Below are 25,810 nucleotides of genomic sequence, written 5' to 3' on the forward strand. Positions count from 1 at the left end.
AAAGTAAAAGACAAAGACAAAAGTAAGAAAAAGTTAAAGTAAGGAGACAAAAGCATCAGCAGCTGAAACAGGCTGCGTGCCGTCTGACGCATGCGCACATATCAATCGAGCCCCAGTGTTAGCATAGCTTAAACTCGGATTGGTAACTCACCCTGCACCACCACCTTAGCCAGAGTGCCAGCTCTGCCCATGAAGCTGGTAGCGTAGCACGCATACTCTCCGGAGTCCTCCGCAGTGAGGCTGTCCAGGATGAGACTGCAGGAGCCCGACCGGTCTGCGGTGATGATGTGACGTGGGTCGTCCTCCAAAGGAAGGCCATCTAGGAGGAAGGGATCAGGATCCAGGTAGGTTCATCACTGTGACCATAACACTCAATTATGTGGTGATAAACTCGTCTGCTATTCTGGACACTGTCTCCGTGACATGTCACACAAATACACGTTTTCTTTTCTTTTTAGGAACACAGTAATACCTGAAAGTGAAACCACCTTTTTGGGTTGTCTTGATGCATCTCAATCATCCAGGTAAGTAAATCTCCAAAAGTTGATTCTGTTCATCTGGACGTAGCGTTTTGTGGGAGAAACGTTTCGTCATCATCCAGGTGACTTCTTCAGAAGATAATTTGCATAATTAAGATGAAGGAACTGACCTCCCAGCCCATTGTTCCTTCAGTGGGCTGGTTTCAGTCATCATATGTACTCTTTATAAGATTGAAACCTGCAGTCAGCTGAGACTGAAGCAGTCACCTGGATGAGTGACCAAACGTTTCTCCCACAAAACGCTGCGTCCAGATGAACAGAATCCACTTTTGGAGACACTGGGTTGATTTTTAAAGTGGAAAAGGTGAAATGCAGTTTTATACCTAACACGAGTTCAGATGACAAAGGATTGGCACGTGATGAAGTGCGCAACAAACTTACAAGACAACCCGATATAAAAACACGAAAACACAAATGTATTAAATGTTGGATTAACCATTACAGAAGCATAAAAATGATGCTGGTACTTCAGGGCAGGTGTAAGCCTCACATTAGGTGGTCGTCTGATAAATGTGTTCAGCACAGTATGTAAAAGTTGGCTTAACTGTCAGTTCTTCATATAAGTCAGAGTTACTTTGAATGCAAAATGTGGATACACGACGGCATAAATAACAAGATATGTATGCGAATGAGGGCAAACAATCTGATCTGATAAAACATCAAACAGATGCAACCATGTGAAGTATAATTTTCTATTATGTGTCTATTTTCAAACCTTTGAGCCAGCTGATCTCTGGTTTTGGAGATCCTGACACTTTGCAGGTCAGCTTGATTGTTTGTCCCATCTTCGATGTGCAGTCAGACAGCAGTGAGCCAAACACTGGGGGACCTGTGGATGCAAACACACAAATATACATCAAGCACACAGCGTAACTGGACCCATCAGTTTATCTTTGACTGTTTATCACTGAAATAACTTTTAATCCAGCGTTTCAGAACTGAATGTTGCCGTGTTAGGTTAATGAATGAAACAGTATTTAGTTTTATGGTTTTATCATAAAAATGTTCGATGTTCAGTACCTGGACTAACAGACTTACTGTTAGTAGGCAGGCTGGAACGTTGCTGTAGCTCCTTCAGGTCTTTAAGCCAGGACAGTTTGAGCAGCGTGGAGCTGCCCTGCAGCGTGTACCTCCTTATGGAGCCTCTGTGTTCGTGCCACAAGCCCCAAGACCTTTCGTCTCCACCCACAGTCTCCTTTATTTCCACATCATTCAGCTGGAGACAATGAGGAGGACGAGTAAGTGGGAGGACGACATGAAGAATAGGAAAAGCAGTAAGTGTACGGCGTGGTGCAACGCAGAACGACAAATGACCTTACCTTCATTTTGTTCTTGAAGGTGTAGGTGTCTCGGTTCATGCTGGTGTCTTTTTTCAGTTTACACAGTACAATGCATTCCCTGAAGAGAAAGACTTGTCTCTGATGCCCTCTAGAGGTGGTCTTAATTTCTGGAGTCTCCTCCAACACTGTGAAGGATCCCTAAAGAGAAGAAGACGTGAAATCATTTGTGCGTTTCTGCACAACTAGAATGTTACGACAGTTTTTTTGGTTTGCTTGTTTCATGCTGGAACCAGATCTAAACTGTATATAAGTCATTTTTGCCCACCTGACGCACGGGCTCGCCCAGGGCAATAAGAGGAGCCGGGTAGTTCTCAATCAGAGACACCTTGTGCAGGTTGTCTGACCTCCAGGGAAGGCAGGACACCAAAGAGAAAGCATCCTCCAGCAGATGGCAGCTCTGGCCACTCTTAGCTTTATTCTTGATTAACTCCTGCAGGTAAAAAGTTGAACTTTTCATGTGACACACTTTAAAGAAGATTAGCCCTAATAGCCTTAAATGTTAAATGGTATTAAATCTATATGCTGACCTTTAGTAATGCTTGGTAAGTTTGAATTCTTTCCACTGGTTGCTGGAGGAATGTAAGGACATCCATAACAGCACCGTCCAGCTTACCAGCTTCTGGTAACTCCTGAAATATGCCAGGAAACAACAACACATTAGACTGATGTAGTAATCCTGCTCTCCACACCTTTGTTTCAGCAGCATTAAATGTTTATACTTGAATTCAGTTGTGAATACCTTGAAAAACTGTTGGATGGCCTTGTCAGCGATGCAGGCCTCTGCCTGAGCTTGACCCACCATGTAGTGCAGATACTTCTCAAAGTCTTCTCTGTGTTTGATCAGATGCATGGCCACGTCATCATCTGTGGCACACTCCCTCAACCCAGGAAGGACACACCTGAGAAAACACGAGTTCTGTTACTGTGATTTGACACGTTGATGCGTTTTGCCTTTGATCTAGCACGTGTGTATCACCTCTCGTGTAACAACACGATGTCTTTGATGTTCCTGAAAATGAGCTCTTTCTGGTTGAGGACGTTAACGGGGATGCGGTAGCTGGAGTCCAGAAAATTTAGCTGCTGAGATATAAACATCTTCATCTCTCTCACAAACTCCTCCTCTCCGTCAATCAGGCCTTGGATCAACTGACTAAAGATACAGGGAAACAAATGGATTCATCACAGAAGCCAAGATGTTATTCAGGACCAGCTGTGATGACCAACACCAAAGTATCGTAGAAGTGCATGAACATACATGAAATATGTATGCATGTATTTACTCTGACACAGTTTAGTCATCATCAGTATAAGTCATCCAGTATCCCAATACTAGTAAAGCTCATCTGGCAGTATGACGCACCTCAGGCCTCTCCTGTACTCTTCTCCTGTACATCCAATTCCATCAAGATCCTCTTGACGTGCTCTCAGCTGAGGGAAGGTCTCCTGTTTAAAATGACAGTTATAACTATTAAAAGCTCATTTTTTAAATCCTCAACGTCTTTGTTGATATAATAATAAACTAACAGTATAGATTTTCAACATGTTTGTCATGCGGATGTCTACATCCCACCTTTCTCTTCTTCTCCAGGTATGCTGGACACAGCCATCCCTGCCGAGCAGGGTTGGTTTTGGTGGGTTTGGTCCTCACCAGCCATCTGTCAGGATGAACAGAGTCCAGCACCTCTACAAACTGGCCCTCCTTCAGAATAAAACTCTCCTTACTGCCACTGTTAGGGCTACAGTGAGCTCGAGCCACATATATTTCAGACGTCTGAGGAAGAAAACAGCAAATACATTATTTATGCCTGGGACGTGTGCAATATTATTTTGTCATACAGTGACTTTCTCAGATTTGTTCCACTGATGCTTAAAAAGGACATAAAAATAGACGATAACGTGCATCCAATCAACGTAAATCACCTCTCGTCTGTCCTCTTCCCCCTCCGACTCAGATCCAGAGACTGTGCTGTCCAAGGGCGTGTGGGCACGATGTTTTGGAGATGGTGTCCTCATTTTACTGTCATGGGCCCCTAAACATTTGTAATAGAGGATAGCTTCAGTACACCTGCTCAGAAAGTTGCATAAATAATATATTAAATAAATAACCTTGCTGACCTTTGATCTTTAATAGCGTCTTCGGAGGTTGGGTTGTCTCTTCGTTATCATCCTTCGGAGCTGCTTGTTCTGTTGGTTTTGGTTCTTCCCTGTGACAATATTCATATTTTTGGCATCTTTACAGCCGAACAAAATGACATTCATAGAATAAATCAAATGTTTTATCTGGTACCTCGGTGTGATTGTGGACATCTCAACAGGTTCCATCATATCGGGAGCTGTGTCATAATCGGAGGGACTCGACACTGTTGAAGGCAGAGTAATGAATCATTAGTGCTTCAATGTGACCCAGTCAAGTTTTTAAAGCTAAGTCACTCACTGGAGCTGGCAGCCATGACAGAGGACCGTCTCCTCTCTTGGGGGGTCTGCTGGGGCGCATGCTCTGTCAGCGTGTAGGCCTCCCACAGCGACACGTTCATGCTTTCTGCATAGTCCTCTGCTGACGTGGGCACCTGCGCTTGACTCGGTGGCAGATTCTCATTCTGGTCTTTGGGCGGGGCTGCGGGCTTTGTTGGGGCGAGCTGCAAAGGAGTAATGGCTGCAAGAGGTGGGTGTACGGGCTTCTGTGCCACAGGAGCAGGCTGGGGGGTTTGCACCACTGTTATGTTTCCATTGTAGGAGGTCACACCAAACTTATTGACCGCCTCACAGGTATAAATTCCTCTGTCGCTGTTTAACAGGTTCTTGATCACAAGTGTGCATTCTCCATCATCTGTGGTCGTAATCCTGCATCTCTGGTCGTTGCAAATTTGTTGCCCGTTTCTGAGCCACCGTACTGCGCTGGGCTTTCCCTCGACAACACACATTAGTGTGAGCGTACTGTGAAGATCTGCTGTCTGGTTCTTAAAAACCTCTTTAAAAACAGGTCGCATGTCTTTGCGCGTCTTGAAGCCTTTGAAGGCAGCCTGGATCTTGACCGCAGCCTCTTGCATTTGTGGTTCATCCTCGGTGCTGATATCGATCTCCGGCGGAGACTCCTTCAATGGTTCTGTCGTCTGGAGTGCAATCTCAACAAAGGGTTCGTGGGGCTGGACATCCCTGTGGGCAGCTGGTATCTCAGTCAGAGCCTCTGAGAAAGTTTCATCTTCAGAAATATAAAGGAGGGGAATGTCTTCTGCCACCTGTGTTTGTTGTTCTTCCTCCCTCCTCGTTGGCTTCACTGCCAGTCTCACGTCCTGGTCCATTTCCGGTTCTTTTCTCATGGGTTGAACTGGCTGTTTTAATGGAGGGTTGGCAGGCTGCTCTGTTTCCTCAGTTGCTGACTGGTTCCTCTCAAATGCTGGTTTCTCTTCGGCCTGTTTTATTAACGGCTTTAGAAGCTGTTTCATAGGTTGGTCTTGAACTTTTACCACTGCTGTTGTTGGCTCTTGTTCCTCTCGATCCGTCTCCGTGTCCCGTGATACTTGTTTTTCTACACCTTTTACTTTGCTTTTTGTCCTCACAGGAGGCTTTGGATGAGTAAACGCATCTTCCTTTTCTACCGGCCGTTCTGGTTGTTCAGTCGGCTCTTTTTCTGGCTTTGTTCCTCTCTCTGACTCTTTGGACACTTGTTTATTCAGACGACCTCTCTGTTTGCTGTCTTCTTCAGAATCGATCTGTGTCATCTTTAACATTGTAGGAAGGATCTCCTCACCATCCTTCAGTAAATACTTGATTGGTGGCTTTCCATCTGTCAGTTTTCCTTTAGATCTTGTTGGTGGTTTCAAAGGCTCTCCTTCTGTCTTGTCTAGTTCACCTTCATTTTCTAAAGATGTCATATTTTGATCTTTCATTGATTCTTTGCTAATCAACCCTTGCGGTGGTTTCACAGGAGACTTGTCATCCTGGCTTATCGTTCCTACTTCTGCAGCTGGATGTTTCTGCTTCTCCTCAACTCCACTTGTTTTTGCCAAATGTATTTCTAGTTGTTCGGAGCTGTTTTCAGTTCCAGGTTTCTTTTCTTTTTGTTTCCTTTGTGCAAAACATGTTTTATCCAAAGCCCTGTCTGATTGAACTTCTTCGTGGTCAGCTTTAGCTAATTCTTCAGTATGTCGTCTTGTTTGTTTCATCTCCGGTAAAGCATCAGTTTCTTTTTCCAAATGCCTAGCTGGCTCCTCGACCTCCCCGTCAACCCTATAGTCTGTAGTCTCCTGTAGTCTCACAGGTTTATCAGCTTTCTTGTTCACCTCCCTGTCCTTCACTTTATTAATCTGTCCATGTGCTGCGTTCTGTGCACCATCCGTGCCTTTTTCTACAGCTCTTGCAGGCTGAGTGTCCTTTTGGACTTTATCATCATGCTTCAGCGCAGACGGTCTGAGGTCAAAAACAAGCTCCGTGTCTTTTTCTGAATTTGCAATTGATGCTTTTCTTGCCCTCTTTTTCGGCTCAGGAGGAGCTGGTTTACCCTCTGGGACCACTGGTCTCTGCGTCTCCTGAGCAGGAGTTGTTTCTTTTGCCTGCAGCATGATTGTTGGAGGTTGTGCCTCTGCTGGAGTCGGTTGTTGTCCTGGACAAAGGAAATGAACATGAGTGTGTTTACCTTCTTGTAACCTCGCCGATCAGCAATAAATCAACGTACCTTTTACTTGCACCATTGCAGTGGTCTCTATGCTTCCTGCCTGACAAGAGTAGTTACCACTGTCTTCAGGTTTGAGCTCATTGATGATCAGCTGCAGGAAGCAGCCGTCTTGCTTCATCTCGTACTTCCTGCTGGCCCTCAGTGGGAGCTTGTTCTTTCTCCACTGTATTGATACGCTGGGCTTAGACAGCTCACAATACAGGGAAGCTGTACCTCCTGCTTCAGCCTCTATGCTTTCTAATTCTTTGTTGAAGAATGGAGTGAGCTCTAGGTGGGATAGAACAGCCCAACAAATAGTTTGATACAGGGTCAACTAAGAAATACAGAATGCTACGATTTAGCTTACATAATGCTAAAGTGCCACAAGTGCTCAGAAACTGATATTAAGACTCCGTGAATGCAGCTGAAATGCACTCATGCACAAACCTTTCACTGTTACAGTTGCGCTGGTCTCTGCTTTGCCTGCTTGGCACGTGTAGCTGCCGCTGTCTTCCACTTTGAGTTCCTTAATCAGCAGCTGCATGAAGCAGCCCTCCTGCTTCATTTCATACTTTGCATTCGGTCTCACCAGTAGCCCGTTCTTCTTCCACTGCACCATAACTGCAGGTTGAGACAGTTCACAGGAAAGGGAAGCCACGCGTCCTTCTTCAACTTCCATGCTATGTAAACCTTGCTTGAAGAATGGAGGGAGCTCTGAGGTGAGGAAGGAAGGTAACGCTATGTTTTTAATATCTAGCTCATAGTGAACAATGGACTATGTACAAGAAGATGTAATAGATTGTTTTACTATGTAAATGTCTGCTGTGGATGAGTTTAAAACCAGTGTACAAACCCTTTACTGTCACAGTCCCACTGGTTTCTGCACCTCCAGCTTTACAGGTGTAGCTGCCGCCGTCCTCAGGTTTAAGATCTTTGATGTGGAGCTGGAGCAGGCAGCCGTCCTGCTTCATCTCATACTTCCTGTTGGCTCTTAATGGTGTGTTGTTTTTCTTCCACTGCACTGACACCCCAGGTTTAGACACTTCACAGTGCAGGGCTGCTGTGCTTTCCTCCTCGGCTTCTACATTTTGTAATTCTCTCTTGAAGAAAGGAGGCAGCTCTGGTAAAATAGGCAAGGAATTTAAAATTCATAATGTATAAGGAACCATGCTAATACATCACTAACTATATTTTCTCTTTAAACTACAAATATTTCAAGTGTGTGAGTTTATTAAAAAAAACTAAACTAATAGATTATGAATAACAAATAATAGGACAGGATAGAATAACAGAAGGCAGCACTAATATCAGAGCTTTACCAAATGATTGGGAAAAGTCTTTTCTCGCTGCACACACCTTTCACTGTCAGAGCTGCAGCTGTCTCTGCAGCTCCTGCTCGACACGAGTAGCTGCCGCTGTCCTCGGGTTTGAGCTCTTTGATGTGGAGCTGGAGCAGGCAGCCGTCCTGCTTCATCTCATACTTCCTGCTGGCTCTCAGAGGCAGCTTGTTCTTCTGCCACTGCACTGATAATCCAGGTTTAGACACTTCACAGTGCAGCAAGGCGGTGCCTCCTTCCTCGGCAGCCACATCTTTCAAATCTTGTTTGAAAACAGGTGGGCGCTCTGGAGAAAAAGTCATCATACATACAGGATACATACAATACTTCAGGCATAAACAAAAGTCGTATAAAATATCTTTTCAACAGCTAATGTAAGATAGCAACATACAGAATGAAACGTGTGTGTTTGTATGGTGGATTCTGTTTTGCATACCTGTCACGGACACTTTTGCAGTAGTTTCAGCCGTCCCTGCTTGACACGTGTAGCAGCCGCTGTCCTCGGGTTTGAGCTCTTTGATGTGAAGCTGGAGGAGGCAGCCGTCCTGCTTCATCTCATACTTCCTGCTGGCTCTCAGAGGCAGCTTGTTCCTCTTCCACTGCACTGATATCCCAGGCTTGGACAGCTCACAGCACAGCGATACTGTACTTCCCTCCTCTGCCTTCATATTCTGCAGCTCTTTTTGGAAAAATGGTGCAAGCTCTGCAAAAAAATAGAGGAAGTAAAGGTAATGAATAAATATGTTCCTGGATTACCCGAGTGATGCTTTAGACGTTAAAATGTCCTGAAAATATACCAAATGCAAATCTATAGTTTAACGTACCTTTTACTGACAGATTTGCACCAGTTTCTGCGTTTCCTGCTTGACACGTGTAGTAGCCACTGTCCTCGGGTTTGAGCTCTTTTACATGAAGCTGGAGGAGGCAGCCGTCCTGCTTCATCTCATACTTCCTGCTGGCTCTCAGAGGCAGCTTGTTCTTCCTCCACTGCACTGATATCCCAGGCTTGGACAGCTCACAGCACAGTAAGGCTGTACCTCCTTCCTCTGCATCTATGTTTTGTAATTCTTTTCTGAAAAAAGGTTGAAGCTCTGGCAAAAATAAAAGGTTGAGGGATTATCATTAAAAGAAAAATTAAGGTAAGGGCAAATAAGTTATAGAAAGTACATGTGATGTAAAAAGATGACTAAAGTTTGCTCCACTTGTTTTTAACAAGTATAGATGATCAAAAGTAATTTTAAAGTAGTTCCCAGTGATCAAGGGCTTGTGAACACTAACGTTTACCATGTAACTGGCCATAATCACAGACCTTTCACTGTTACAGCTGCAGTGGTCTCTGCACGTCCTGCTTGACACGTGTAGCAGCCGCTGTCCTCGGGTTTGAGCTCTTTTACATGAAGCTGGAGGAGGCAGCCGTCCTGCTTCACCTCGTACTTCCTGCTGGCTCTCAGAGGCAGCTTGTTCTTCCTCCACTGCACTGATATCCCAGGCTTGGACAGCTCACAGCACAGTAAGGCTGTACCTCCCTCCTCTGCCTTCATATTCTGCAGCTCTTTTTGGAAAAATGGTGCAAGCTCTGCAAAAAAGAAGATGGCTTGAAAGTAATGAACGAAAATGTAGAAATGCAGAAATGATTTCTACTCAGATATTAACGATGCTGTAAAACAAACCAAGCAAATCAGCCATTCACACACCTTCCACTGACACATTTGCGCTGGTTTCTGCACTTCCTGCTTGGCATATGTAGCTGCCACTGTCTTCAGGCTTGAGCTCCTTGATGTGAAGCTGTAAGCTGCAGCCCTCTTGCCTGATCTCATACTTCCTGCTGGCTCTCAGAGGCAGTCTGTTCTTCTTCCACAGCACTGACACTCCAGGTCTGGACAACTCGCAGTACAAGGAGGCTGTACCTCCCTCGTCAGCCTCCACACTTCTTAATTCTTTCTTGAAGAATGGAGGAAGTTCTGGAAAATGTGTTAAAAGGGAGAAGAAAGTCCTTTTGAAAGGTTTTCAGTGATGTCACACCATCACCACGCATTATGTTTCTGCCACTGGAAGGATGCTAACACAGTAACACTTCACACACCTTTCACAGACACAGTCGCACTGGTCTCTGCACCCCCTGCTTGGCACGAGTAGCTGCCACTGTCTTCAAGTTTGAGCTCCTTGATGTGAAGCTGGAGGAAGCAACCGTCCTGTCGCATCTCATACTTCCTGCTCGCTCTCAGGGGCAAGCTGTTTTTCTTCCACTGAACTGGAACTCCAAGTTTGGAGAGCTCGCAGTACAGGGTGGCTGAAGCTCCTTCTTCAGCTTCCACACTCTGAAGCTCCTCCTGGAAGAACGGAGGAAGCTCTGGGGGAAAAGGACAGAAATGGGAATAGTTTAAGAAGAACGCCTCACTGTACGTGCTGATCATAAGATTGTTTAGCTCATTGCCCTGAAGTACCAGTGACGGCGAGTTTGGCAGTGCTCTGCATATCTCCTGTATCACAAGAGTATACACCAGTATCCAGGGGGTCGACGTCACGGATGAGCAGCAGGTTGACTTTTCCGTCCTTGCGCATCTCGTATTTATCACCATTTCGAAGAGGAACGTGGTTGCGTTTCCAGGTAACCAAGGTGGTGAGGTCAGAGGTGGTGCAACTCAAAGTTGCCGTCTCGCCCTCCATGACCACTGTGTCTTTGGGCTTCTCCTCCAATAAAACTAGAATTTGATATCAAATCCCAGTGATCATCAGGGGGTACATAACTTTGAAGCATTTTATTAGTTTTTACTTAAATACACCCTCTCTACTGTGTTCTTATGCTCACCTTTAGGCTTAGGAACAACCAGCAGGTGTGCAGAGGTCCTCTCCTCCCCGACCACAAAAGCAACCGTGCCCGTCTCCTCAGGCGTTGTCATGGTGAGGACCAGTCGGTGCTGGCGGCCGCGACACGTCATCTGGTTCATCTCGTTCTTCTGCAGAGGGCTGTTCCCAAGCCACCAGACGCCCTCGCTCACGTCTGCGTGGCTCAGCTCGCACACAAACACCGCGTCCTCTCCCGCTGTCACAGTTTTGTCTTGAAGCTCTGTAACGATCCGAACGCGCTCTGTGGAGGAAGCAGGAGCTAGATACAGCTTCAGCAGAAAAGGGAATTTGATACGTTTACATTAACTCAACTCAGAAGGGTCAGCTCTGGATTTCGTGTCATGTAAATAAATGAGCCCAATACTTCAACAAATAATGACATTAGACTGCCATATACACCCACCCCTGACAATCAACTTGGCAGTGGTCTTTTTGCCCCTGGTGATGCAGCTGAACTCCCCAGCATCCTCCAGATGCAATTTCTTGATCTGCAGAGTGTGACTGGGGCCTTTCTTTGTCACGATACAGCGTTCTCCTTCTTCCACCACGGTGTTGCCCTTCTTCCACGTTACGGGCACATTAGGACTGGAGACTTCACAGGAGAACAGCACAGACTTCCCCTCCACCACAGTTTGGCTCTCGAGTTCCTTTTCAAAGAACACCGATGCTGCCGCTGCGTGAAGAAAGAGATATTCAGATTACTTTTTTAACAAAGAGGCGATGATCACAGTGTGGTGGGCGTGGCTTGCACTGCCGTGCAGGTAAGGCGGACGCACCTGCACAGCATCCGCAAAAAAGTGTGTGTCGTGAACGTCAACCTTGAGTTGTAATAAAGAGATGCTTGAAAGCATGAACGTGCACCGGGTCTGCTGTGGGTTTGTTACAGTGGTGCTGAACCCCAGGAAGGGGACACAGCAGACCCGCGACTGGGCCAGCCGGGGAAGGAGCTGACCCAGATGGTGGCCACACAGCAGGAAGAACTGGAGGACCTGGTTAAGTGCCGCATGCAGAGGATCGCGAGTCTGGCGGCTCAGATCCAGTCCTGGCCGACATCGCCGCCACCCCCACCGTCATCCCTCGAATGCATGGGAGTGGCCGACGTCGGGAATGTTCTGCCGCCCGTGCCGGCCCCCAAGTTGCAACCAGCCAGGACGCAGCCTGCCGCCGCACCCATCCCCACTCCTCAGGTGGGAACGGCTTGTACCGCCTGTTGTTGCCTTTTCCTGCTCCCTGGAGGAGGGCCACGAAACAACCACTGGGTCCACCAACAGCTCACCCACCTGCTCAGCCCGAGCCGGAGGTCAGCACACGGCGAGCACGGGGGGAACCTGCCAAGCTGTCGCTGGAGGAGGAGGCGGAGCACGAGGGTCCATGCCTGACGGGTGACAGGAAGGAAAAAGAGGAGCTGCGCGGGGGTTCACGCCTACTTGTGGAGGAGGCGCGTGAGGATCCGTGCCTGCCGGTGGTCAGGGAGGCGCGTGAAGGTCTGACAGAGGCGCAGTTCTCACCGGGGTGGTAAGCGGTTCAGGAAAGGGATAAATTAATGGGTTCATATCAATTGTGGGATTGCGGTTCCACAAATACAACTCCAGCATGTTTAATGCACAGTTATACAGCGCAGGTCGGGCCTGAAGGATAAGAGTTCAGCCTTGGCAGGGGATCAGTCCGACAGGGCCTCCACTCCTGGCCGCCGCCAGGCACACAATGCACCCGACCCCTACGGTGCCTCCTGCGGGTGGTGGACCTGCAGGAGGATGGGCCCGTGTCCCCTTTTTGGGCTGTGCCCGGCCGGGCCCCATGGACTAAAGCCTAGCCACCAGACGCTCTGCCTCGGGCTTGGCTCCAGAGCGGGGCCCTACCAGGGGGCAAAAGCCCCCAGACAACATAGCCCATGGGTCCAGGGTAGCAATTCGCAATAAAATGCAATAAAGAAAAGTAAACTGTTCGAATACCTCTCACGTTGACTTCAGCTGTCGTCTTCTGCTCCCCGAAGGCGCAGCTGTACTCTCCAACATCCTCTGGCTGGATGTTTCTGATGGTCATCTCAGCTACCCTCCCCTTCAGCGTCATCTGATACCTTCCTCCATGATAAAGCTGGTCCTCCCCCTTCCACCACTGCACGGGCACCCCGGCCCTGGATAGTTCACAGCGCAGGGACACGTTGCCTCCTTCAGGGGCCTCCTGGTTCTTCAGACCCATTTTGAACGTGAGCGGGATAGCTGTGGATGTGGAGAAGAAAATCGAATTTGAAGTCTAACGATCAGGAAATAACATATTTCATTTGGTAAACGTAGGCTTTAGGAGCATGAATGAACCAGACACTTTCACATCTACACTCTTGGCTTACGTGTGATTGTGACATTGGCTGTAGTCTTGACATCTCCATAGAAACAGCTGTAGAGGCCGCTGTCCTCCAGTTGTGCGTTTTTGATCGTCAGCTCCATGACGCTGTTTCGATTTTTCATCTGGTGCTTGAAATTATTCCTCAGCAGCTCTTCTCCTTTCCGCCACTCCACAGCAAGGCCGGGCTTGGACAGCTCGCAGCTCAGGGTCAGGCTGTTCTCCTCCTCCACCTGCTGGTTCCTTAGCTTAGTCTTGAATGTGACCGGCGGCGCTGCAAGAAGCACCAAAGAGGAGTTATGGAGTTATTTGACTTTTATAAAAGTTCATTCTTTCAGATTGAGTGTTTCTAGTGTGGGAGCTGGGTTTACCTTTAACTGTGAGCTCAGCAGTGGATTGGCTGTCTGTAGTCTTGCAGGTGTATTTGCCGGCATCGCTCTCCTCCACGTTGTTGATGATCAGCTTGGTGACGCGTCCCTCCTGTTTCATCTCGTATTTGTATCCAGGCTTCAGAATCACTCTGCCTTTCCTCCAGTCCACCGGAGCTCCGGGTTTGGAGAGCTCACAGCAGAAAACGCCACCGTCCCCCTCCCTCACCTCCAAATTCTCAACCTCCTTTGTAAATGTAACAGGAAGTGCTACAGAAAAGAAAACAAAGTGAGTGAAATCTGAAATTACAAGTCATTTTCTAAATCTGCCGTGGTTAACAGGAAGTGCTGGGTGTTTTCTCCTGTGGTCATTCCCAGCTGGACAGTTTGTATCTCTACCCCAGCTGTAGTGAAGCTGTAGTGAAGCTTACCTCTTACTTTGATGTCAGCTGATGTCACAACAGTCCCAACAGAACAGCTGTACTCGCCAGAGTCTGCCAGAGTTACGTTTCTGATTAACATCTCCGCCACTCGGCCTTCTTGCTTTGTTTGTATTTTTTCTCCCTCTTTCACCAGTTGAGCGTCTTTCCTCCACTCCACGGGGACTCCAGCTTTGGAAAGCTCACAGCGTAAGGTCACGCAGCCCTCCTCCACAGCTTCCTGGTTCTTCAGTTTCTGCTTAAAGGTCACTGGTATTGCTAAGGAGTGATAGCCAGAAACATTACAAAAGCATTTGTAGATTGTTAAAGCTTAATTATAAATGGCCTGTATTTGTATAGCACTTAGTCCCTAAGGACCCCAAAGCTTTACACATCCACACACACACACACTGGTGATGGCAGCTACATCGTAGCCACAGCCACCCTGGGGCGCACTGACAGAGGCGAGGCTGCCGGACACTGGCGCCACCGGGCCCTCTGACCACCACCAGTAGGCAACGGGTGAAGTGTCTCGCCCAAGGACACAAAGACCGAGTCGGGGCTCGAACCGGCAACCTTCCGATTGCAAGACGAACTCCCAACTCTTGAGCCACGATCGCCCCGTGAACGATGTTGCTGAATGCATCTCACCAGTAATAATTGTTGTTGCCGTGGATTTTATCTCATCACAAATGCAGCTGTAGGTGCCGCTGTCCTCGGGGAGGCTTTTCCTGATGTGGAGCTCGTGGATGCAGCCGCTCTGCTTGATCTGGTATTTGTCTCCGTTTGAAAGGACAGTGTCTCCCTTTGTCCACTGCACGGGGACCCCAGGCTGGGACAGCTCACAGCACAGTGTAACAACACCGCCCTCCTGCACCTGAATATTCTTCAAGTCTTGAAGAAATTTGATGGGCCGCTCTAGAAAAGAGCAGAGGAGACATCCTGAAATGCACGTCAGCTTTATGCTGCTGTAGCTCTGACAGGTAGACACTGAGATGAAGTCAATGACATATAAAATAGATTTAAACAAAGATATATGTATATACTGCGTCATTTTTGAGTCACCATACTTCTGTTCGTCATCTTCATCTTTAAATGTTGCTTTATGACATTCAGGATGCTGGAAAACTGCTACAGTGAAAGCAGCAGCGCTCACCATTCACTCTGATCTCAGCTGTTGTCCTCTGTTCTCCACATATACAAGTATAATCTCCACTGTCCTCCACACAGAGGTCTGCGACCTTCATCTCCACCTGCAGGTCCTTTTTCCTCATCTGGTACTTGTCTCCATTCTTCAGCAGCTCTCCTCCTCTCCTCCACTCCACCGCGGACGCAGGTTTGGTGAGCTCACAGCGCAGAACCACACCGCTGCCCTCCGTCACCTCCTGATTGGCTAGCAGTATCTTGAAACTAGGCGGTAACTCTAACGAAAACCAAGAGCCACAGAGAACATCACGTGTCGCGCACTAAAGGGATGTGATTTTAAAATACATAAACAATTATTACAGATAAAATTAAAGGTCACACTGAAATCCATAAAGCATAGGAGGGTTGTTTATGGTACAACTTCAGCAATGAGTGGAAAACACGACTACAGGTGGAGAAATCCAGTATCCAGTGTCCACTCTGCTACAAAGCTACTGCAGAGGAGACGCGGGTATTCGATATGCGCTATAATGGATTAAACTCTAATCCATTATATTCCAGGCTGTGTTTGTCTCATGATGCCTGCATGAGACAAATGATGGACTGCTGCTCATAATAAGATTCAGGAAGCTTTGGCTTCAATGATGCAGGACTTTACAGTAGAGGACACACTGTGACACAAACTGGGTGACGATATGGAAACATGAGTGGGTTCACACAGTGATGACGGTCTACTTAGTTCATTCTGACTATTATGTGGCTGACCTCTTTGACGTCTGCGCTTGGGTGACTCTGTTAAATAATGACATCAAAATTCAAAAAGAAGGAAGAAGAGTGCTTTATGAAATCACGATCAGATGTCGGGGGTGCGTCTCACCTACGACTGTGAGCTCAGCAGTCGATTGGCTGTCTTTAGTCTTGCAGGTGTATTTGCCGGCATCGCTCTCCTCCACGTGGTTGATGACCAGTTTAGTGACGCGCCCGTCCTGTTTCATCTCGTATTTCTCTCCAGGCTTCAGAACGACTCTGCCTTTCCTCCAGCTGACTGCAGCTCCAGGTTTGGAGAGCTCACAGCAGAAAACGCCGCTGTCCCCTTCCTTCACCACCAGGCTCCGGATCTCCCGTTTAAATGTTACAGGAAGTGCTGTTGGAAAATGGATCTTTTTTGGTGATTGAATTTGCAAAGTGCCGTTTACACCTACCCGCTGTATTTGTTTCTTATTCAGTCTTTATTTCTGCTTTTTCATGTAGCACAGAGGTTAAATAGCCAGGACCGATGCAGTTAAGGTCACAAACTGATTTAAACGTACGTTTCACTTTGACTTCAGCGGTGGTTTTCTCATCTCCTGTGATGCAGCTGTATTTTCCTGCGTCTTCCGGTTGGATGTTTAAAACGGTCAGTTTAGCCGTCTTTCCTTCGAGCTCTGTGCGATACTTTCCCCGAGATCCCTCCTCAGAGAGCAGCTGCCCCTGCTTCTGCCACTGAATCGGGACTCCCTTCTTTGACAGCTCACACTGCAACGTCACGCTGCTCCCTTCTTCGGCCACCTGACTCTTCAGGCTCACCTTAAATGTCGCAGGGATCGCTGTCAAAGCAGGCACATATATTTTTATATGTGTGAAGTAAAACAAAGGCAAGAACGAGACAAATATGATTTACAGGTCAAAGTTCAGTGAAAAGACATTTTTCTCAGGTCTCTGTGCAGTACGTTGAAAAGCAACGTTTATCGTTACTGCTTCCACAGAGATAAAGAAGGTAAGTAGCAGCCAGGTGATGTGCTTAACGAACTGATCCTCAGGAAGTGTGACCGACAGAAGCAGAAACGATGGAAGTTTGCTAGTGTGAGCATTCGGGTCTGTGACACCTGAGCAAAGGTCAGACGGTGCAGGCCTCATTTAGCAGGGCTAAGTAATAACGAGATGTGGCACCGAGAGTAAACTCACCAATAACTTTAACCGTAGACTTTGTCCTCTGCTCTCGGCACACACATGTGTAGACACCGCTGTCCTCTGGTACGGCATCTCTGATGCTCAGCTCCAGGACCGAGCCCCTCTGTTTTATCTGGTGCTTGTCTCCGTGCTCAAGCAGATCTCCTCCGAGCCTCCATTCCACTGGGACACCAGGTTTAGAGATCTCACAACACAGCGTGATGTTGTGTCCTTCCTCGACTTGTACATTTTTTAGCTTTTGTTTGAAGACGATGGGAAGAGCTGAAAGGCAAAGTAAGTGGACGAGATAAGTGAAGCGCCTGAAAACAAACATGCAGCACGTCCTTCTTTCACGGGTCTGCTCTGAAATTCACTGAGGTAATTAATTAAAGCCGTAATGTGTGGGTTTCAAATGTGTGACTGCCTGTACCTGCCAGATACACAGAAAACACTAGAACATAAGTTACCATTAACAGTCAGAGTGGCGGTGGTCTCCACGTTTCCACAGATGCACGTGTAGATGCTGCTGTCCTCGGGGGTCGCATCAAAGATCCTCAGCTCGACGAGCATGTCTCTCTGTCGTACGTGACATTTCTCTCCATTTCTAATCGGTTCATCCCCGCCTTTCCTCCACTCCACCGACTGACCGGGTTTGGAGAGCTCACAGCGTAACGTGGCAGTGTTGCCCTCCTCTATCAACACGTTCCTCAGCTTCTGCTTGAAGGTGACTGGGAGAGCTGAGAAACCCATTAAGACCAGATAAATAATCACAGATGGCCTCATATTCCTTTATCAGCTCGTTGGTAAATAAAGTCCTACCAGTAATCCTGACAGTGGCAGATGTCATCTGATCAGCACACACACAGCTGTAGACCCCACCGTCCTCGGGCACAGGTTTCCATATGAGGAGCTCCAGTGTGGTCTCCCGTTTCCTTATCTGGTACTTCACACTGTTCTTCAGCACCTCATCCTCTTTCCTCCACTCTACCGGGATCCCAGGTTTGGAAATTTCACAGCGCAGTATGACGCTGCTGCCCTCCTCTGCTTGCATATTCTTGAGTTGTTGTATGAATGTGATAGGAACAGCTGGAAAATAAGGAGTGACATCATAGACGTGAATAAAAGAGGATAAAAGCTTGTGTGATAGTTTATTGCATTAGCAGCTGTACCTGTGTGTGGCTAACTGCCATATATCAGTGCACAGTAAGTTATTGCATGTTGCATGCGTCTGTATTTCTCACTGCTCCTTTTATACTTGCATGAGCTCGCAATGGATGTGAAACATGTTGTAAATGCTAAAAAAGAAGAAGTTTTTGGTAAAGCTGTGTCAGGTGAGTTTGTAGTGTGATGAAGACTTTACCGTGTACTTTGAGACTTGCTGTAGTGTGGTGGTCTCTGCACTGGCATGTGTACTGTCCAGCGTCCTCGGGTTTCAGGGCTTTGATGGTCAGAGAGTTGATCGTCTTCCTCTGTTTCATCACGTACTTGTCTCCTGGCCTGATGCTCTCAAAACCTTTCTTCCAGTGGACGTGGACCCCAGGCAGAGAGTACTCACAGGTCAGGGTGACAGCTTCTCCTTCTTTGGCCTCCACATGCTTCAAATGGTGGATGAACTCTGCTGGGATGGCTAGGAGTGACAATGAGGAGGTCTTTGCTTATTATAATTTCTCCAATGTAATCATATACAATCTACCAGAAATGTTCGACCCACAGCAACCACGTGACAAATAAATCCCTATTGGTACCTTTGACAGCGACCGCGGCCCTGGTTGTAACAGAGCCAGCACTGCACTCGTACACTCCTGCATCTGTTTTACAAACTTCTCGAATGGTCAGCCGAGCTTCGCACCCCAAACGACTGGTAAAGTATCTTGAGGAGTTCCACATGAGACAGCCATCTTTGTACCACAGGATGTGACACGGCTTGGAGGTCACACAGGACAAAATCAAACCACCTCCTTCGATGGCCTCGCAGTCCTCAAGTGACTTACAAATGGTGGGACGCCTTTCTGGTGTCATGAGCAGATGAAGCACAGCACATGTAAGATGTGACAAAAAATACACGTTAAAACCCAAAGATCTCAGCTTTACCTCGAACCAACAGCGAGGCGTACGATCTTTTGTCCCCTGCTGCGAAGGAAATGGTGCCGGTGTCTTTACGGGCCAGCTGTTTAAACGTCAGGGTGTGGAAGCCTCCTGAAAGCACCTGGATCTCATTGAGCTCGTTGGTATAAAGCAAAGTCTCATCCAAATACCACTTGGCCCCAGCGTAGTCACTGGGAGAGATACGACACCTGAACGTGACCGTGTCCCCCTCCAGACACTCAACGTCTTCCAGTTCATCCAGAATCACCACCTTCTGACCTGCGAGACGGAAAAGACAAAACTCTGACAAACTTGCAGCATACATGACCCGATCAGCACCATTAGATTTTTACCAAACATTTTACTCAGCAATGATAAACGTTGCATTGCAGCACTCATCGTATTGGCATTTCTCCCAGTGTGTTGGTTCCTTTGTTTTACAGTGTTTTCCATCACTGCCTGATATGGCCCAGTTTGATTTAAATGATCCACGCTCACCTTGCACAGTCAGCTGTGCCCGGCTTTGCATGGTGCCAACGTCACATATATAAATATCTGTGTCCGATTTCTCCAGTGAGGTGATGGCGAGCGACAGCACCACGCCCTTCTGCCTGATGACATACTTCCTTCCAGGCCGCAGCTCAATCAAGCCCTTCAGCCAGGTCACACGCTTGGCTGGCTGCCTCGTCTCGCACTCGAGTGTCACCTTTCCTCTTTCTTCTGCTCGAGTGTCTTTCAGCTCCCTGGCAAATGTGTGCTGTAACTCTGAAATGAAAAGGCAGCTTAGTAAAGCCGATCCAGCCATGAAAAGCCCAAAGACATATAAGCGTGGAGACAATATCGATCCTTTCAATCTGCTGCAGCCTGTGTTTTACCACTACCTGTAAATGGTTGCTAACCAAGAATGAATGAAAAGTCAAATCGAGGCTACCTCTGATCTCAAGCTTGGCACGGGAGGCCACGCCTTCGGCCTCACAGCAGTACTCTCCAGAGTCTCGGATAGTGGTGCTTTTGATCACCAACCGTGCCAGATGTTTCTCCACGCTCATCTCATACTTGGGGCTCTCCTTGATCAGACGCCCGTTTTTCAGCCAACGGATGGTGACTTCTGGTTTGGTGATTTCACAGCTCAGCTCTGCATCCTCACCAGGCACGGCCTTGACGTTCAACAAGTCCCTGAAGATGTGCACTGGCTTCTCTGTGTGAGAAAGGGCACATTGGCTCGCTCAACATCTTGAAACAACTTACAGTGTAGGATATGTATAATGTGTATAAACTCTCCAGGCGTGACCATATCTTAGGAAAGATTATGTACCTTGAACAAAAAGCATGGTCCTACAGGTTAGATCTTTAATGGTGAAGACCACATCTCCAGCGTCAGTAAGTAACGCATCTCTAACTGTCATCATATACATGCGGCCGCTGTTGGTGAGCTGAATACGGCTGTTGGTAGCCATGAGCTGGCCGTTAATGGTCCAGGAAGGTTTATCGTCAAGATCATGGGAGAGAAGACACTCAAAGGTGCAGGTGTCTCCCTCGAGGACAGCCGTCGTCTTCAAACGCTGGACAATTGTAATGTGTAAGTCTGTAAATAAATACAATCAGTGAATGACCACATATGTCAGCTGAATGCTATACTAACTGTGGATGAGAGCTCAGAAAGGTTTAATGCCACCAACACTCATTAAACATGGTGCAGAGTAAAGGAATAATGACCTTATTTAACTTCTTAAATGGTTTCAGAAATACAAGAGCTTTTACTGATAAACTCGCATAAAACAATTTACCCTGTGGTTTGAGAGCTTATTAGAAATGGCGTTTCTTCTTCTACTCACCATTAGAGATGGACCGATCCGATATTACGTATCGGACATGAAAAAGTGGTATCGGTCCATCTCTACTCACCATGTACTGTGACTTTGGCTTTGGTCTGACTTGTGCCGAGATCACACGTGTACTGTCCTGCATCGTCCTTGCTCAGTGAATGGATGATCAAAGCCATGGACTTCCCAAACTGGAGCAGCTCGTGTTTGTCATCAGCTGTCAGAACTACACCGTCCTTCTTCCAAGCAGGGCTCACCGTCTCTTTGGAAATCTCACACTGAAGACAAAGCTCCCCTTGCTCCTCTCCAACTGCATCCTCCAGAGGCCTCAGGAACACTGCTGGGCATTCTGGGACACATTACAGGTTAGTCTTTGTGTTGTTATCATTGCAATTTATGTTTCTGAGAAATTTAAGCAACTCCTTCTGTCACTGACCTTTGACCTTTAAGGTGGTTGTCTCAGTGAGAAGGCCCGCTTTGAAGGTAACCCTGCTCTCCTGTGGCCGAAGCTTTTTGATTGTGAGGCTGTGCATGGTGCCCATGTGGTGGATCTTGTTGATGGCGTTGGAATAGAGCCGGACATTATTGAGGAGCCACTCCACATTGGCCACCACGTAGTTGAGTTCACACGAGAAAGTGGCGACGCCATTCTCCTCAATTTCCACCGGTTCAAGGTGTTTGATCAACTTCAGCGTCCGCACTGCAATACAAAGGCTCAATTCATCAACGTGTCCTGAAAAGGCTTCATATTAACGTTTGCATCACACTGAACCTACCTTCTACTTTAACGTGTGCCGAGCTCTGTGACCCTCCAGCCAGACAGCGGTACTGTCCCGCATCCATCCCCGTCAGGCCATGGATGGTCAGCCCTGCTCGTTTCCCCTCCCTCTTCATGCTGTACTTGTTAGAGGATTTCAGAGCTGTGCGGCCCTTAAACCAGCGCACCACCCTGGGAGATGGGGCAAACTCACAGCTCAGAGTCACAGAGCTGCTCTCTTTTGCCTCCACGTCATCCAAGTGGTGGACCACCTGAAGAGGCCGCTCTAAAAGGGGAGACAGGTTTAGTTCAGCAGCGTGTTTCCATTATTTCACTGGAGAATACCATGTTATCAGTTTGAGGCGGTGTGGGAGATTCACCTTTAACCGTAAGCTGAGCGGTGGAACGACTCTTGCCAGCGACAAAGACCACCGGGCCTGACATGGAGCTTTCTGTGGAGGTGAAGCACAGGCTGTGGAGGGTGGCCTCCCTGTCAATGTCCACTGCCGCGCATGGCTCCATGACCTCACCGTTCAGCGTCCACTTTGGTGGCCTCCCTGATTTCAAGTTGGTCTCTACCTGGAATCGTGCAGGCTCTGGCTCCATCACCTCCACCGATTTCATCCCCCGCACTATGGTGATAGCCTGCTCTGCACGTACAGCATAATACATATTACCTCTACTGCACAGCTCCTGATATCATAGTTTGATTTCATAAGTGTGGGAACCTCACCCTCCACCAGAAGCTGGCAGGAGGTTTTATCATCCTGTGCGTCACATGTATAGGTGTCTTCATCTGACGAGCAGACGTCATTGATAGCAAGCTGCCTGTAGATATCTTGGCTGATTAGCTGATACTTCTTGCTGGGAAGTAGCTCCTTCCTGTTCTTGTACCACCTGACCTCAGCGTTAGGCCGTGACACCTGGCACTCTAGCAGACCTCGGTGGCGATACATGGCGATTTTTACTCTCAGAGGACGCACTATTTGGACTGGAAGCTCTGAGAGTGGAAGAATAAACTCAGGTTTTATGATCTTTATTGTTTTATAAGAGCTATTTCTTGTGTGTTCATCAGGATTTCCTTCATGCCCAGTGTGAGGTATGAATCTCGGGGCTCACCTTGTACCGTGAGGGTTGCACAGGATGAGACCCGCTCTGCCGTGAACCTGATCTCTCCTGCATGTTCTGGTCTGACTGACTTGAAGGACAGAGAATGAGTTTCACCTGAAATCACATTAAACCCAGTATTTTATTCTGCTTATTACCTTTTCCTCGGTTAATTCTCAGAGTTCCCCTTATGGTTCAGGTACCAATGACTGAAGCTCATCAGTTCAAGCAACTATAAGGCTAGCTCCCCCAAAATAAGGCCTACTGCTAAGATAACTGATCTTTTACCTTGGTGTCTGATCTTGATGCTGTCCCCAGGACGGATCCGGCAGTCATCTCTGTACCACCGACCATCCACATCCATCTGGCTGACCTCGCACACGAAGGTTACAGGTTGACGCTCGACTGTGTCGACATCTTCCAGCTCCTTCACGATGTGAATGTCCCTAGCTGGCAGGAAATATCCACACTATGACTCGAAACTTAGTGAAAGTAACCAAAGAGAGCTTTTTGCCACTAAAATATTGGCTAACTGCAATCTGACATATTACTCCATATCATTATTTATTTATTGAACTAAATGGCCTGTATTTGTATAGCTTTCCTAGTCCCTAAGGACCCAAAGCGCTTTACACATCCAGTCATCCACCCATTCACACACACATTCACACACTGGTGATGGCAGCTACATTGTAGCCACAGCCACCCTGGGGCGCACTGACAGAGGCGAGGCTGCCGGACACTGGCGCCACCGGGCCCTCTGACCACCACCAGTAGGCAACGGGTGAAGTGTCTCGCCCAAGGACACAACGACTGAGACTGTCCAAGCCGGGGCTCGAACCGGGAACCGTCCGATTACAAGACGAACTCCCAACTCTGAGCCACGATCGCCTGAACGAACTAAAATGAAAGACGGTGCGCTGTGACTGTATGTTCTGCGGTTCCATAGCTTTGTTGGGTTCATAACACTGATTAACACCGTCTGTCCAAGTCCAGCAGTTGTTGGACATTTCAACTACAGCATGCACTTCACTGCAGAAACTACAGCCTCTTAAAGACACGTATGAACCTCGAGTTAGTGGTTCAGGTTATCGAAGCCCCGGAGAAAGTCACTGACCTGATTTTGGGATCTAACACAGAGATGGTCTGGGCCATATAAAAACATTCAATCCTGTGAGCATGCAAGTAGTTCTGTCACATTACCTCTGACAGTGAGTCGGCCTGAGGTCTGAATGCCATTAGCTTGGAAAGAGAACAAACCGGCATCTCCCAAAGCCACCCTGTTCAGTAAGAGGGAGTGTTTCTTCCCGTGTGTGCTGATGCGACAGTTGGGTTTAGATTTGAGCTGCGTCCCATCCCTCATCCACACGCCCTCTATGTAGGCTAGGTTAAGAGATACCTCAAAGGAGCAGCTCTCACACTCTGAGACCTCTACGTCATCCAATCCCTTCACCACCTGCAGACGGTTCTCTGGCAAACACACACACACAGGCGGCGTTAGAGGCCTAAAGGCCTTTGACTCATGGTGAGAACTCTGTTGAAAAAGCACAAATGCATTTAGAAATAAACATACTTGCAGCTGCTACTATTCCTCCAGGCTTATTGTCTCCCATGTCTCTTGTTCTTGACTGGAGAAGTTTGTTTTCTATCACAGTCAGCAGGCTGCAAATACAAACGTACCCGAGGTGACCCTGAGTCATGATATGTTGTCTAACCGTGTTACAAAAAGAGAAATCAGCTTTTCCACGAACTCATTCAGCTCACAGTTCAGGGGTACAGACATTACTGATTTCTGCATAAGTGCTTAAATCTTTTGGACATCATTGCAAAAACAGATTAATTCCTTTCAGGCTAACCATCAAACCACAACGTCCAAAATGGTAACCCCATCAAACTGATATACATGGCATCAGTGTCTCATGTTGTTGATCCCTGTGATGGCGTGCCAGTCAGTAATGAAGAGCAGAGTAATCTCTGTCACCGCACTTGGCTGAGTTCATCCCCACCAATATAGACTCAGCTGTGATCAAACCTCCATAAGGCAACATGAGCTGAACTCAGAGGAAGGGAAAGCTCTGAAAAGCCAACAAGCGATCGACCGATTGATATGATATTTGAGATCATCAAACACGCCAGCTCCTCCCAGCAGCGCTCCAAGCATAGGCCAGTCTGCTCCATTACATTACCTACAGCTAAAATGGTATTTTATGATGCGTCACACACGCCACTGTCTTTGGAACCAGTTATCTAGATTACCTAATATTTTATCATAAGCCTATTAAAATCTATTCTGCAAAATAAACACCAGAGAAATAAAAACTGAAATCCTTTCAGAGCAATACAGCAAACCAGCTTAATACAACTTTGCAATATAATTCAACTATATTCCAGTGATACTCTATTCAACAGGGTTTCTTGTTGGCTATATTCAACTGCAAAAATAAAAAATATCATTTCTATACACATTTCCAAATTAAAGAAGAATACATAAGCTTACCTGCACCAATGCACCAGCTCTCAAACTAAGCAGGTGATCTATAGGACGAACACATGCCTGCATGCACTGTTTCTGCACCTGTTTCAAAAAAGCAAAACTACTTTATCCAAAGCAAACACGAGCTGGATGAAACCTCCAGCGTGGCCACTGATCCTTTGGGAGTGCTGTGCTGTTTCTCACAGAGCCTTTAAGGTTAACAAGATGCATTTAATCCACCAAAGAGCGTGTCCATGCCTCCTTGTGCATCCCAGTTCCCAAAGTTGACAGGCTATAGTGCTTTCTCTTTTTTTCCTGCTGTTATGGAGCATAGTGCTGAACAGCTGACATATCTCTCCCCACACACTAACCTCCAAAATAGCCTTCTGTCAGTATGAGGGCAAAGATAGCTTTGGCTTTAATGGTGCAAGGCACCATATGCTCGACATCACTGGAACCATGAAAAACAATCAGAATGTAAACAGTGGTCCCAGTGTCTCTGATGGTTTTCCACCGTGCATCAATGAGGGGTTGACCAGCTTAGAAACATGACAACAAAACGTAGATTCACCTTATTTTAAAGCAACCTTTGTATTGCATCAGAAGGTCTGCAGCATTTTCTCTCAACAATGAGACCAAAATGACCGAA

The 25,810-nt window shown here is 47.2% G+C and overlaps 1 protein-coding gene and 1 long non-coding RNA gene across 2 annotated transcripts in view; one reads left to right on the plus strand and one right to left on the minus strand.

Annotated features, from left to right (window-relative positions):
- The window catches only part of obscna (obscurin, cytoskeletal calmodulin and titin-interacting RhoGEF a), a gene marked incomplete at its 3' end in the record, with an annotated part of 39,773 nt that extends 14,335 nt beyond the window's left edge, over positions 1-25,438 (minus strand). Inside the window, exons 1-53 of the mRNA XM_080877059.1 lie at positions 25,186-25,438; positions 24,262-24,350; positions 23,892-24,158; positions 22,977-23,138; positions 22,701-22,805; positions 22,315-22,581; positions 21,962-22,231; positions 21,601-21,867; positions 21,261-21,524; positions 20,907-21,173; positions 20,317-20,586; positions 19,933-20,199; positions 19,500-19,766; positions 19,008-19,280; positions 18,662-18,925; positions 18,277-18,543; positions 17,736-18,002; positions 17,384-17,653; positions 16,932-17,198; positions 16,298-16,573; positions 15,865-16,131; positions 14,998-15,264; positions 14,493-14,759; positions 13,854-14,120; positions 13,426-13,692; positions 13,062-13,328; positions 12,667-12,933; positions 11,118-11,387; positions 10,677-10,955; positions 10,312-10,569; positions 9,951-10,217; positions 9,562-9,828; positions 9,177-9,443; positions 8,692-8,958; positions 8,304-8,570; positions 7,887-8,153; positions 7,384-7,650; positions 6,978-7,244; positions 6,552-6,818; positions 4,314-6,479; positions 4,167-4,239; positions 3,995-4,083; positions 3,800-3,909; positions 3,450-3,650; positions 3,240-3,322; positions 2,856-3,029; positions 2,619-2,778; positions 2,407-2,508; positions 2,145-2,309; positions 1,859-2,017; positions 1,578-1,755; positions 1,255-1,368; positions 152-319 (exon numbers count right to left, since the gene is read on the minus strand). Of these exons, the coding sequence (XP_080733185.1) occupies positions 152-319; positions 1,255-1,368; positions 1,578-1,755; positions 1,859-2,017; positions 2,145-2,309; positions 2,407-2,508; positions 2,619-2,778; positions 2,856-3,029; positions 3,240-3,322; positions 3,450-3,650; positions 3,800-3,909; positions 3,995-4,083; positions 4,167-4,239; positions 4,314-6,479; positions 6,552-6,818; positions 6,978-7,244; positions 7,384-7,650; positions 7,887-8,153; positions 8,304-8,570; positions 8,692-8,958; positions 9,177-9,443; positions 9,562-9,828; positions 9,951-10,217; positions 10,312-10,569; positions 10,677-10,955; positions 11,118-11,387; positions 12,667-12,933; positions 13,062-13,328; positions 13,426-13,692; positions 13,854-14,120; positions 14,493-14,759; positions 14,998-15,264; positions 15,865-16,131; positions 16,298-16,573; positions 16,932-17,198; positions 17,384-17,653; positions 17,736-18,002; positions 18,277-18,543; positions 18,662-18,925; positions 19,008-19,280; positions 19,500-19,766; positions 19,933-20,199; positions 20,317-20,586; positions 20,907-21,173; positions 21,261-21,524; positions 21,601-21,867; positions 21,962-22,231; positions 22,315-22,581; positions 22,701-22,805; positions 22,977-23,138; positions 23,892-24,158; positions 24,262-24,301 (13,618 nt within the window). The 5' untranslated portion in view covers positions 24,302-24,350; positions 25,186-25,438. The remainder of the gene's footprint in view (positions 1-151; positions 320-1,254; positions 1,369-1,577; positions 1,756-1,858; positions 2,018-2,144; positions 2,310-2,406; positions 2,509-2,618; positions 2,779-2,855; positions 3,030-3,239; positions 3,323-3,449; positions 3,651-3,799; positions 3,910-3,994; positions 4,084-4,166; positions 4,240-4,313; positions 6,480-6,551; positions 6,819-6,977; positions 7,245-7,383; positions 7,651-7,886; positions 8,154-8,303; positions 8,571-8,691; positions 8,959-9,176; positions 9,444-9,561; positions 9,829-9,950; positions 10,218-10,311; positions 10,570-10,676; positions 10,956-11,117; positions 11,388-12,666; positions 12,934-13,061; positions 13,329-13,425; positions 13,693-13,853; positions 14,121-14,492; positions 14,760-14,997; positions 15,265-15,864; positions 16,132-16,297; positions 16,574-16,931; positions 17,199-17,383; positions 17,654-17,735; positions 18,003-18,276; positions 18,544-18,661; positions 18,926-19,007; positions 19,281-19,499; positions 19,767-19,932; positions 20,200-20,316; positions 20,587-20,906; positions 21,174-21,260; positions 21,525-21,600; positions 21,868-21,961; positions 22,232-22,314; positions 22,582-22,700; positions 22,806-22,976; positions 23,139-23,891; positions 24,159-24,261; positions 24,351-25,185) is intronic.
- Positions 208-3,600, plus strand: LOC308393359. The gene is made up of 3 exons (XR_013970967.1): positions 208-344; positions 459-524; positions 3,468-3,600. It is a non-coding gene; the product is annotated as an uncharacterized lncRNA (long non-coding RNA).
- Positions 25,439-25,810: the final 372 nt, after the last annotated feature.

The sequence above is a fragment of the Rhamphochromis sp. 'chilingali' genome (genome assembly GCF_963969265.1).
Source record: "Rhamphochromis sp. 'chilingali' genome assembly, chromosome: 3".
NCBI lineage: Eukaryota > Metazoa > Chordata > Actinopteri > Cichliformes > Cichlidae > Rhamphochromis > Rhamphochromis sp. 'chilingali'.